This window comes from Microcaecilia unicolor, chromosome 8, assembly GCF_901765095.1.
Source record: "Microcaecilia unicolor chromosome 8, aMicUni1.1, whole genome shotgun sequence".
NCBI classification, from domain to species: Eukaryota; Metazoa; Chordata; class Amphibia; order Gymnophiona; family Siphonopidae; genus Microcaecilia; species Microcaecilia unicolor.
Window position 1 is genome coordinate 93,271,573 of NC_044038.1, and position 13,505 is coordinate 93,285,077.

At 46.5% G+C, this 13,505-nt stretch overlaps 2 protein-coding genes across 4 annotated transcripts in view; one reads left to right on the forward strand and one right to left on the reverse strand.

Moving 5' to 3' along the window:
• The window catches only part of LIN37 (lin-37 DREAM MuvB core complex component), a 121,293-nt gene extending 109,146 nt beyond the window's left edge, over positions 1 to 12,147 (reverse strand). The window contains exon 1 of one of the 2 annotated variants that reach the window (XM_030212290.1): positions 11,987 to 12,147. In XM_030212290.1, coding sequence (XP_030068150.1) covers positions 11,987 to 12,142 — 156 coding nt within the window. In that variant the 5' untranslated portion in view covers positions 12,143 to 12,147. Of the gene's footprint in view, positions 1 to 11,983 lie in introns of both variants that reach the window. The other variant, XM_030212289.1, reaches the window with a different exon arrangement.
• A 164-nt stretch (positions 12,148 to 12,311) lies between these two features.
• Positions 12,312 to 13,505, forward strand: part of PROSER3 (proline and serine rich 3) — a 265,873-nt gene continuing 264,679 nt past the window's right edge. For both annotated transcript variants that reach the window (XR_003943137.1, XM_030212288.1), the window contains exon 1: positions 12,312 to 12,366. The gene's annotated coding sequence lies outside the window, so the exon portion shown is untranslated. The remainder of the gene's footprint in view (positions 12,367 to 13,505) is intronic.

Here is a 13,505-nt window from a genome sequence, read left to right on the forward strand (position 1 = left end):
TCTGGCACAAATGAAACGGGCGCTAGCAAGGTTTTTCTCGGAGTGTGTATGTTTGAGAGAGTGTATGTGAGAGTGACTGTGTGTGTGAGAGAGAGAGTGAGACCGCTGGGTGCGAGTGTGTCTCCTCTGTCCTCTGCCACCCCCTCCAGCCACCCAGCGATTCTCCTCTCTCCCCTGCTCCCCCTCCAGCCACCCAGCGATTCTCCTTTCTCCCCTTCCCGCCACCCAGCGAGTCTCCTCTGTCCCCTACCCCCCCTCCAGCCACCCAGCGATTCTCGTCTCTCCCCTGCCGCCCCTCAAGTCACCCAGCGATTGTCCTATCTCCACTGCCCCCCTCCAGCCACCAAGCGATTGTCCTGTCTCCCCTGCCCCCCCTCTAGCCACCCTGCAATTCGCCTCTCTGCCCTGCCCCCCGTCCAGTCACCCAGCGATTGTCCTATCTCCACTGCCACCCTCCAGCCACCCAGAAATTCTCCTCGCTCCCCTGCCCCCCCTCCAGCCACCCATGACTCTCCTCATTCCAGTTTACCTCCGTCGAAGCGGCCACGTCTTTGAAAGCCCTGCCCGTCTGTAGCCTTCCCTTCGACTTCATTCCCTCTGAGTCTCGCCTGCTGACGTCATTTCCTCTTTCTGCGAGGGCAGGACTCTGAGGGAATGAACTCGAAGGGAAAGCTATAGACGTTGAGGTTGTGCCTCGTGCTGCTATCCTGTGGTTGGTCAGTCCTGTTTGTGACGAACCCGGAAGTACGTGACGTCAATTCAGGAGATGGATACAGCGTTAGAGGCAGCACGAACCCTTCAACCTTTCACAGCCACGGAGTCAGCTTCAGAACGTTGGAGGTGCTTTTTATTATATATGATGATATATATGAATCATCTCTTGTTAATAAATTGTTGTTGTAACATAGTAGATGACGGCAGAAAAAGACCTGCACGGTCCACCCAGTCTGCCCAACAAGATAAACTCACATGTGCCATTTTTTGTGTATACCTTACCTTTTCGTACCTGTCTTTTTCAGGGCACAGACCGTATAAGTCTGCCCAGCACTATCCCCGCCTCCCACCACCGGCTCTGGCATAGACCGTATAAGTCTGCCCAGCACTATCCCCACCTCCCAACCACCAGCCCTGCCTCCCACCACCGGCTAAGCTTCTGGGGATCCCTTCCTTCTCAGCAGGATACCTTTATGTTTATCCCATGCATGTTTGAATTCCGTTACCTTTTGCCATACTGGGAAAGACCAAAGGTCCATCAAGCCCAGCATCCTGTTTCCAACTGTGGCCAATCCAGGTCACAAATACCCGGCAAGATCCCATAAAAGTACAAAACATTTTATGCTGCTTACCCCAGAAATAGTGGATTTTCCCCAAAGTCCATTTAATAACAGTCTATGGACTTTTCCTTTAGGAAGCCACCCAAAACTTTTTAAAACTCAGCTAAGCTAATCGCCTTTACCACATTCTCTGGCAATGAATTCCAGAGTTTATTTACACGTTGAGTGAAGAAACATTTTCTCCGATTCGTTTTAAATTTACTACATTGTAGCTTCTTTGCATGTCCCCTAGTCCTAGTATTTTTGGCAAGCGTAAACAGATGCTTCACATCTACCTGTTCAACTCCACTCATTATTTTATAGACCTCTATCATATCTCCCATCAGCTGCCATTTCTCCAAGCTGAAGAGCCTAGCCGCTTTAGCCTTTCCTCATAGGGAAGTCGTCCCATCCCCTTTATCATTTTCGTCGCCCTTCTCTGCACCTTTTCTAATTCCACTATATCTTTTTTGAGATGCAGCGACCAGAATTGAACACAATATTTGAGGTGCAGTCGCACCATGGAGCGATACAAAGGCATTATAATATCCTCATTTTTGTTTTCCATTCCTTTCCTAATAATACCTAACATTCTATTTGCTTTCTTAGCTACAGCAGCACTCTGAGCAGAAGGTTTCAACGTATCATCAACGACGAAATCTAGATCCCTTTCTTGGTCTGCGACTCCTAACATGGAACCTTGCATGACGTAGCTATAATTCGGGCTCCTCTTTCCCACATGCATCACTTTGAACTTGCTCACATTAAACGTCATCTGTCATTTAGACGCCCAGCTGTGCAAACATTCCCTTTCCTTATGTTTTAGATTAATTTCATTTTTTCTCCTGATTATTTTTTTTTTCATGTTAACTGCTGTTTGTCTTGGCTAATGTAAATGCTTTGATATTTGGTGATACTGCAGTGTGAGGGAGTGAGTGGTATAGTGGCAGGGGTCCCTAGGAACACTCCCTTGCTGAAGGTGCTGGTTAGCCACTTTACAGCAGAATGCACTAACAGGATGAGTTTAGCTGCTTGAAAGCAGGTAGGGCTAAACTGCCAAAGCAGGTCCTGAATCAGAAGGATAGGTCTCAGACGGAAGGAAGGTTAATTGTCCTGAGAGAGGGTAGAACCAGAGAGGCCCAAAGCATGAGGAATCCAGGAGAAAGATCCCGAGGTTAGAGATCTCCTGGAGGGAGGCTCCAAGCAGAGGAATTTTCCCTAAAAAGTGTTGGCTGGGCTACAGTACCAATGGGGGAGTCCAAGGGAGCCCTGGCTCAGAGGTCTGCATGAGAAGAAATAGAAGACTGCAAAGCTAAAGGAGTGTCTTCATTTTCTATGAATGTCACAAGCCGTTAAGCCCATTAAAACGGGCAATATTTTTTTTTCCAGACATATAATGTAAAATTTGATGAACATAATGTTTAGTGCTTGAAAGGGTGCGGGGAAAAGTTGGGGGTACGGAGAGAGTGACAGTGTGTGTGTGTGTGAGAGAGAGGGAGAGCGCTGCTAGGAGTCCCTGTGACAGTGGAGGGTCATTTGCTCCTTAGCCAGTTGTTTGAGGCAGCAAAGCAGGGCTCATTTTTGAGTACCCTGCCCCCCCTCCCCCATACATCTTCCTGTAACCTATATGGGGTATGGTTTGTTATTGTTGGACTTCAATGAGTTCACTTTATGTGTGGTGTGTGTGAGTGACGTGCCTGGGATCCATTCCCGGCGTCGCTGTCCCGCTGTGTGTGTGTGTGTGTGAGAGAGAGAAAGAGAGAGAGAGAAAGTGAGTTCAGAGAGAGATAGAGACAAACTGTGTGTGTGTCTGTGTGAAAGAGAGTTCAGAGAGAGAGATAGAGACAAACTGTGTGTGTGTCTGTGTGAAAGAGAGTTCAGAGAGAGAGATAGAGACAAACTGTGTGTGTGTCTGTGTGAAAGAGAGTTCAGAGAGAGAGATAGAGACAAACTGTGTGTGTGTCTGTGTGAAAGAGTTCAGAGAGAGAGATAGAGACAAACTGTGTGTGTGTCTGTGTGAAAGAGACAAGAGTGTGTGAGAGTGAGTTGAGAGAGAGAGAGAGAGTTGTTTGAGGCAGCAAAGCATGGCTCGTTTGTGAGTTGCCTGCCCCCCCTCCCCCATACATCTTCCTGTAACCTATATGGGTATGGTCCGTTATTGTTGGACTTCAATGAGTTCACTGTATATGTGGTGTGTGTGAGCGACGTGCCTGGGATCCATTCCCGGCGTCGTTGTGTCGCTATGTGTGTGTGTGTCTGAGTGAGAGAGAGTGTGAAAGTGAGTTCAGAGAGAGATAGAGACAAAGTGTGTGTGTGTCTGTGTGAAAGAGCGAGAGAGTGAGAGTGAATTGTGAGAGAAAGAGAGCCTCCGAGTTTCAGGCCTCCCTCCCTCCGAGTTCCAGGCCCCTCCCTCCGATTTCCAGGCCACCCCTCCCTCCTAGTTCCAGGCCCCTCCCTCCCTTCCTCCAACCCGCCCAGTTTCAGGCCCCTTCCCTCCCTCCCAGTTCCAGAGCGTCTCCCTCCCTCCCTCCCAGTTCCAGAGCGTCTCTCTCCCTCCAAGTTCGCCACCGCCCCTCCTCCCGAGGTCACCGCCAGCCCTCTCCATTGAACTCACAGCACCTCACCTGCGAAAGTGCAGCAGACAGCGGCAGCTCACCTCCCTTCGGGCTTCCTTCCCTCCCTGTGTGCCGCCCTCGTATGACGTAACTTTGGCGAGGGCGGGACACAGGGAGGGAAGGGAGGCGATCTGCCGCTGTCTGCTGCGCTTTCGGAGGTGAAGCGCTGTAAGTTCAACGGAGAGGGCCTGGTTGGAGGGGGGCCGGCGGCGACCTCAGTGGGGCAGGGCGGCGATGTGTGACGTGCCGCACATGGGCGGGAGCAGGAGGTGGGTGTGTTCAGCAGTTGTGATCGTTTTTAAGGGGCGGGCGGAGGAGGTGGGTGTGGATCGGTCTGAAGTGTTGTGTGACGTGCTGCACATGCGCAGAACAGGTCACTTCATTTATATAGTAGGATTGGGGTTGCTGACTCAGGCTGGAAAGAGTCTGACAGGGGAACAGTCTGTATTTTTTTGTAATAATTTTCCACCAATAAAACTTCCTTTGATTTTGCACTGCAAACTGCCTGTGTCTGTAAAACTCTGTAGCCAACCACCAGTCACACTCGCATGCGATATAACAAATTTTACAAATAATTAAATAAATAGGTGAATCTTTAGCTCTGTGCACCCACTGTTTGGGGGGTGCGGTGGGAAGGAAGGGAGTGCACACCAAAGATAGGTTTCCCCCACAGAACTCACCGTAACAAAAAAAAAAAAAAAAAAAAAAAAAGAAGTTAAATGCTGGTTTCATCTCAGCAACAGCAATATAAACCCCCTCCAATACCAAGTATGCTATGAAGTAATACAAAACCTTACAAACGTCTCTCAGGCCCAGGACCAGAGGAGAGAGAGAGAGAGAAAGGCATCACCTTAAATACTGCAGTGATCCAGAACATCTACCTTACACTTGTGGCTCTGGGCATTTCAATGCTGTTCTAGAGATAGGTTACAGCAAACACATTCCATAAGTCTTAAGCTTAAGCCCACCCACCCCAAGACTGACACTTCCTATATAGCTTTACCAAATATACTATGTATCATAAATTAACCCCACCCTAATTACAACCCCATCATAGTACACCTGTTCATACTCATTTCAACAAATCAAGATGACTTTTATTCTCTGTAATAATTGTGGTGCTTTAGTTTCAAGACCAAGCTTCTGGAGACTTAAAGCTTGTCCTATCTGTCTTCAGCTTGCTAGTTTAAAACAGGAGCTCAGCAAAGTAAAGCAGGAATTGAATGCACTTAAAGCAACTTCTAGGACTGCACAAAATCATACTGCACAGAATCATACCAAATTCTCACCACTGCCTCAAAGGATAATACCACCTAAGAATAGATGGTTCACAGTAGGCTCAGGCAGGCTTCGTTATGTGACACAGAAGCATCCGCCCTCACAAGTTTTGCCCCTACAGAATTCTTTTGCTCCACTACAGCACTGTGATGTTCCTGAAAATAAAACTGAGGCGGAAGAAAAAGAAAAAGCAAAGAAGGTGGAACAAAAAGATATGAAGGTACTCAAAAAGAAAAGACACCCCCAAATCACTAAAACCGAAACACATACTAGGAAATGTAGATGGAAAGCGATAACCACAAATGCTCGCAGTCTAAGCAATAAAGTTCATGACCTTCATACCCTAATCTTGGAGGCAGACTTGGACATAGTTGCAATCACAGAGACATGGCTCAATGGTTCCCATGAATAGGATGCAAACATACCAGGCTATAATCTTTTTAGGAAGGATAGAAAGGGGCGTAAAGGTGGAGGAGTAGCTCTGTATGTGAGAAATGATATCACAGCGACTGAAATGACAGGGAACTGGGGAAAGGAAGAAGCGATATGGATCACCTTAAAAAGAGAGGATAGAACCTCTGTCCATGTGGGTGTTGTCCACAGACCCCCGACACAATTGGAGGAACTAGATAAAGATCTGATCCTGATATTCAAAAGTTGGGGAAGAAAAGAGAGGTGCTGTTGTTGGGAGATTTCAATCTGCCGGATGTAGATTGGAAGGTTCCGTCTGCGGAATCGGAAAGAAGTAGAGAGATTGTGGATGCTTTTCAAAGTGCTTTGCTCAGACAAATGGTGTCAGAACCCACAAGGGAGGGAGCGACGCTAGATCTGGTACTCCCAAATGGGGATAATGTGTCAAATGTCCGAGTGGGTGCCCACCTGGGCAGCAGTGACCATCAAACGGTTTGGTTTGATATGACGGCTGAAGAGGAGGGTGGCCACTCAAAACTCAAAGTCCTGGATTTCAAACATGCTGACTTTAGTAAAATGGGGGAATACCTGAGGAAGGAGCTGATGGGATGGGAGGAAATACAAGAACTGGAAGGACAGTGGTCCAGGCTGAAAGAAGCTATAAATAGGGCCACGAACCTTTATGTAAGGAAAGTAAATAAAAGCAAGAGAAAAAGGAAACCGATATGGTTCTCCAAGCAAGTGGCTGAGAAAATAAAGGCTAAAGAGTTGGCGTTCCAGAAATACAAAAAAACTCAAGAAATGGGACACGAGGAGGAATACCGGATGAAACTGAAAGAAGCCAAGAGAGAGATACGACTGGCAAAAGCGCAAACGGAAGAACAAATGGCTAGAAATGTAAGGAGGGGTGGCAAAATTTTCTTCAGGTATATTAGTGAAAGGAGAATGACTAAAAGGGAATTGTGAGACTAAAAGATACCGCGAACCGCTATGTGGATAATGATGAAGAAAAAGCAAATTTGCTAAATAGATACTTCTGTTTTGTTTTCACAGAAGAAAATCCTGGAGAAGGACCGCGATGGACCGGAAAAAGTACAAATGAGATTGAAGTGGATAGAGCACCGTTCACGGAAGAGAGTGTGTATGAACAACTAAAGGTGGACAAAGCCATGGGACCGGATGGGATCCACCCTAGGATATTGAGGGAGCTCAGAGAGGTTCTGGCGGGTCCTCTTAAAGATTTGTTTAATAAATCCTTGGACACGGAAGAGGTTCCGAGGGATTGGAGAACGGTGGATGTGGTCGCTCTTCACAAAAGTGGTGATAGGGAAGAAGCTGGAAACTACAGGCCGGTAAGCCTCACTTCGGTTATTGGAAAAGTAATGGAAGCAATGCTGAAGGAAAGGATAGTGAATTTCCTGGAAGCCAATAAGTTGCAAGATCCGAGACAACATGGTTTTACCAAAGGAAAATCGTGCCAAACGAACCTCATTGAATTCTTTGATTGGGTGACAGGAGAATTGAATCAGGGACGAGCTATGGACGTAATCTACTTAGATTTCAGCAAAGCTTTTGACACGGTTCCCCACAGGAGGCTCTTAAATAAACTGGATGGGCTGAAGATAGGACCCGAAGTGGTGAACTGGATTAGGAACTGATTGACGGACAGACGCCAGAGGGTGGTGGTGAATGAAATTCGCTCGGAAGAGCGAAAGGTAAGTAGTGGAGTGCCTCAAGGATTGGTGCTGGGGCCGATTCTATTCAATATATTTGTGAGTGACATTGCCGAAGGGTTAGAAGGTAAAGTTTGCCTATTTGCGGATGATACTAAGATCTGTAACAGAGTGGACACCCCGGAGGGAGTGGAAAATATGAAAAAGGACCTACGGAAGCTAGAAGAATGGTCTAAGGTTTGGCAATTAAAATTCAATGCGAAGAAATGCAAAGTGATGCACTTAGGGAGTAGAAATCCACGGCAGACGTATGTGTTAGGCGGGGAGAGTCTGATAGGTACGGATGGGGAGAGGGATCTTGGGGTGATAGTATCTGAGGATTTGAAGGCGACGAAACAGTGTGACAAGGCGGTGGCCGTAGCTAGAAGGTTGTTAGGCTGTATAGAGAGAGGTGTGACCAGCAGAAGAAAGGGGGTGTTGATGCCCCTGTATAAGTCGTTGGTGAGGCCCCACCTGGAGTATTGTGTTCAGTTCTGGAGGCCATATCTTGTTAAGGATGTAAAAAGAATTGAAGCGGTGCAAAGAAAAGCTACGAGAATGGTATGGGATTTGCGTTACAAGACGTATGAGGAGAGACTTGCGGACCGGAACATGTATACTCTGGAGGAAAGGAGAAACAGGGGTGATATGATACAGACGTTCAAATATTTGAAAGGTATTAATCTGCAAACGAACCTTTTCCGGAGATGCGAAGGCAGTAGAACGAGAGGACATGAAATGAGATTGAAGGGGAGCAGACTCAAGAAAAATGTCAGGAATTATTTTTTCACGGAGAGAGTAGTGGATGCTTGGAATGCCCTCCCGCGGGAGGTGGTGGAAACGAAAACGATAACGGAATTCAAACATGCGTGGGATAAACATAAAGGAATCCTGCTCAGAAGGAATGGATCATAAGGAGCTTAGACTAGATTAGGTGGCAAAGCCGGTGGCAGGAGACGGAGATGGTGCTGGGCAGACTTATACGGTCTGTGCCAGAGCCGATGGTGGGAGGCGGGACTAGTGGTTTGGAGGCGGGGATAGTGCTGGGCAGACTTATACGGTCTGTGCCAGAACCAGTGGTGGGAGGCGGGGCTGGTGGTTGGGAGGCGGGGATAGTGCTGGGCAGACTTATACGGTCTGTGCCCGGAAAAGGACAGGTACAAATCAAGGTAAGGTATACACAAAAAGTAGCACAGGTGAGTTTATCTTGTTGGGCAGACTGGATGGACCGCGCAGGTCTTTTTCTGCCATCATCTACTATGTTACTATGTTAGGCCACTGTTGGAAACATGATACTTGGTGTCTGTCCCAGTATGGAAAGGTTTACGTTCTTATGCTCTAAAGCAGTGGTTCTCAACCAGTGTGTCACCAAGAACTGAGAGGTGTCTCACCAAAAATGTGACAGACAGCAAGCCCTTGTTTTCCTTAACAACCATGTGTGCGCCTGCGGGTTGGGGACAGTAGAGCATGGAATCAGGTACTGTATTTGAAATCCATATAACTGGTCTTACTTCACCATTACCCACAATCCTCAGTGCTGCCACCAGCCCCAACTGGAAATGCTGCAAGTCTGCTCTTCCCCACCCAGCAGTTACCACCTTTCTTTGATCATTTTCATCAATAATGAATAAGTGATTTTTTTCAGCTATGAACAGTAGCATTCAGTGTGTCACAGTGGAAGAAAGGTTGAGAACCACTGTTCTAAATGAACAAGCCAGATTCCCTATATAAAAACTTAATGCTAACAGAATACTGTACCTGGCCATGGTCACTCATGCTGAATACAGATAGATCCTCACTACAGATTAAAAATAGAAATAAGGCAGACAAAAAATAAATGGAAATCCCAAGAAGCCATACTCTGCCTAAAGTTCAACACCAGAGAAACCCTGTACTGTGCCAAATATCAAGACATCAGATGTACATTCCATTGACATTCAATCCCTAAACTGAAAATAAAACTATTTTTTTCTACCTCTGTAGTCTGGTCATTTAATTTTTTTAAAAAGTGTGAATATTTTATTGAAATTTTGAATAATAGATCTTGTCTTTTTCATGTTACTTAATTTTCTAATCAACTCATTCCTGCTGTTTTTTTTTTTTTAATCTATCTTCTCTTAACTTTGTTCCCACAGTTTTCTGTCTTCACTTCCTCCACTACATCCATGTCTGACAATGTCTTTCCACTTTCATCTTAAGTTTATTTTCTTGGTTCTCTGTACACTCAGATTCACTTTCTCTCATCCTTAAGTCCTGAATCTCACTTTTTTCACTTCACCTACCTACAGCTTTCCATCATTCTCACCCAAGACTTCCAATTTTTCATTTTCTCTCCCCTTCTCCAACCCTTGTCTCATTTCTCTCTCTCCAACCCCCCTTCCAGGTCCAGTATCACTCCTTCCCATCTCTCCCCCTTCTATCCTGTATGGCTTTTCCCCTTTTCTCCTCATGTCTAGCATCTCTTCCGCATCTTTCCTTCTCTTGCAGATCCTGCTTTCTCCTCTCCTCTACCTCCACCTTACTTCTGTCCATTTTGCCCTTAAGTACTTGAAAGCTGCGTGCAGCGCTCAGGATCTACTGGGTCCCACTTCCTACAGCACAAACATCTTGCACCAGGGACAGTATCTAGCACACCTTGAACAAGCACTGTGCATGCAGCTTTAAAGAACTTTAGGGCAGAAGTAAAGAGGAGGCAGCAAAGGACATAGATCCTGCCCTACCATGCAGGGCAGGGCAGGGCCGTGCCGACACGGTAAGCGAGGTAAGCAACACAGGGGGCAACCAACCTCTAGGGGGCAACACACTTGCAAAATCTTTTACCTGAAGTTGTGATTCTCCTCTCTCCCCTGCCCATAACAGGAAGTGAAGGTAGCCCAGCAGTGCTGAGACAGACACACTCTGCTAAAGTTACTTCAAAGAGTACAACCAGCAACTATATATGTCTTTGGTGTGGGAAGAACTTTTCATTCAGGGTGAGCTTCAACAACATTCAAATTAAAGAGAACAGGTTTGGAGGGAGTTTGCAAGTGAGACTGGGAAGAAATAAAAAATAAATAGTGTAATTGTTATCTGTAAGTGGTTCAAAGTTTTTGTTTTTTCTGAGCATGTACACTGGAGGACATGACTGCAATGATGTGTACATAATTATCATAGCTACAGCTAAAATCCATTTAATTGGCTGAGGTTAAAAGAGGAAGTTTAGCTGACGTATAGTGTAGAATAGCAGGTAAGTAAAATTCTGATTGCTTTTATTGTGTGTTTGTTTTTATATAAAACATTCTGCTTGGATAGGAAGAGTTTGTGATATGTGAAAATACATTTTGCTTTAATGAAATAGCTAAACTTTAGAGTCAGAGGCTTATCAATGAGGGATACATACAGTGGAAAGGAAGCCCTGGAAACGGAGTTAAGAGGACAGATATCAGCAACAGAATCAGATACTGGGCCAGCATGATCAGAAAAAGAAAGTCACCAGCCAACAAAGGTAGAAAAAAATTGTTTTATTTTCATTTTAGTGTTTGGAATATGTCCACTTTGAGAATTTACATCTGCTATCTTATTTTGCAATGTATAGCAGTCTCCAAGAGACAGGAACATACATAATCAAAGCTTAGGTCTCTGCAGTTACAAGGGCTGGCCATTCCTAATTATGCTAATAGTTTTTAATAGGCTAAGTCCCACTGAAAAGCCTCTTTATAAAGGCAGTGCTTTCTCTGGAGAGCAGTGTTAAGAAACAGCAGGAATTGTGTTTATTTTTTTAAACTGCTTTCCTGTGTAAGCTAATTTACAGTTTTGTAGTATATGCTTGACATTGAAGGGTGTGGTAGACCCTTTTGTCAGGTCTGGCTGGGCCTGTAGTTTTCAGTCTAAAGGAAAGACAGGTAGCAAGGGAGAAACATCTAATGAAGAAGCGAGAAGGGGGGGGGGCGCCAACTGATAGTCTGCAGGGGGGCACCAGAGACCCTTGGCACGGCCCTGCTACCATGTCACCCATATGAGCCAACTCTGTGGGTGCTTGAGAACCCCTAATATTGAACAAACTCCTTAACTGTGTCCAGGGAGGAATAATTCTCACTGAGTTTGGCACCCCCAATAGTTTTGAAAACTTGGCGTCTATGATGCCACCCTACCCTGAATTTTGTTGTCCTCGGCAAACGTCTAGTCCACCTAGTGGTCTGGAAGCCGTAATTACAATGCACCACGATACAGATATTAGAAATCCGGGACTGGCTTCAAATCCCCCTTCCAAAATTGAGTAACATGAAGTTCCACTGAAGCAAGAAGGAGCAGGTTCCTCATTCACCCGAGTACCTACTAGGCAACTACTGTTACCTATGCTGCATCCAAGCCTGAGATATCGTACATAGATAAAAAGGAGACTCTAAAAGTATGCAAGAAAGCGAAGTGACATCCATGAAGAGGTGGAAGAATTGGGGATCTCCACAAACAACAGAAGAATGCAGCCACACCGTGTAGCTCGTCAACGGAGAAAATAAACAGCCGGGGAAAACTTCAGCAAAAACTGAAAAAGCCACAGTGTTAAAGACTTCTATCATGCCAGGGCCAGCCAACACTAACGTTAAATGCGAAATCTTAGTGTAAAGAAAACAGAAGTCAAGACGAAGCCTCTCTTCTCTGTTTTTCTTTCCCACTTACCTTTTCCTTCCTTCAACAATTCCCGGCGCACAGGAGGAGGCGGGGCAGTTTGCTCTCTTCTCTTTTCGCGATACTTAGTTAACGCCCCGCAGACCTGCCGAACGAGAGAGAGGAGGAGGAGGAGGCGGAGGGCAGAGGCAGAGGCAGAAAGGCGCATGCGCAGCGCGCCAGGCTCGAACGTCGTCGCTAATAGGCGTCAACAATGCCGCGCGGAATCAAACCTCCTTGGGTTGAGCAAGGATGTTAAAAACGAAGCCGAGCTGTCTTTGGTAGATTGATGGCGAGAATGATTTCCCGGCAAGCACTGTAGCTAGTTGCTAAGGAGACAGAGAGCGGCCGCTGGCGCGGAAGTTTCAGTTAGTTTGGCCCTGTTCTCGATCAGTAAGTTACATTTTTTTAATATTGTCATTCTCACAGTTCTTTACCTTGATTGCTAGCGCTGTTACTCCTCTTAGGCTTACTGCTGTCCCCTGTAATGTAACCTTTTTCGACTCTCCACCCTGGCCTATCGTCCTTTCACCTCTGTAGCCCTACCACCTCGCTTTCTCTCACAGCGTCCCAAATTACTTTCTTACCCAAACCATTACTCTTTTCTTTCTCTTCCCACCACAGGTCATTTCTCTTCTTTGCACTTCCACCCCTGCCATGATATCCCCATTCTTCCATCCCTCTCCCCAACAGCTTCCTCTTATTTGTATTTATCCTAGTGATTAAAGCAGTGGGTTGAGAACCAATGAAGCTAGTGTTCAGATCTCACTTGTACCATTGGCTACTTGTATCAGTCACTTTTTTGCCCAGATGGTCAAAAGCAAACACGGGAGTTAGAGGCCAATAGCGCTGTACTAGCGCCCGTGTTTGCTCCTGCTCATGGTGCTCGCCAGCTGTGATAGTTAATTGCATGCAAACAAGGGTTTTCTGCATTCCTCCCTCATGATCAGCAAGCAGTGCACCAAACAAGGGCGCGGCTCCTGCTGCAAACCATACACCAGCTTGGAGCTGGAATTAAAGTTTGGAGGAATGGGTAAGACCAGGGGTTGACAGGTCTGGGATTTTCTCCTAGACCTGTCAAACCAAAAGCCCGAACCCTCAAACACAAGGCCTGCCAGGCCCTCCACCCCGACAGAGTAGACCCAACCCGATGACTCCTCCCGACAGAAGATGAACCAATAACTGCCCCACCCCATGACAGAAAAGACCTCCCTGGTGGTGTAGTGCCCCCTTACCTTCCTGACAGAAAAGACCTCCTTGATGGCCTAGCGCCTCTCCCCTTTATTCTGACCTGACCCTCTCCCAAATAGGGCTGGAGTTCCAGTGGACCTCCAGCCCCAACCTGGTAGTTTAGCGGCCCCCTTACCCTCCTCTCTGTAATCTTGATGATGGGGGGGGGGGGGGGGGGGGAGTAGCACTCCCTTATCATTCTAGCGCTGCCTCCAAAATGGCATCCTGGGGTGTGCTGGGTGGAGCTTCCTTACCATATAAGAGATTAGGGTAAGAGGGGGTGCTAGATCACCAGGAAGGTC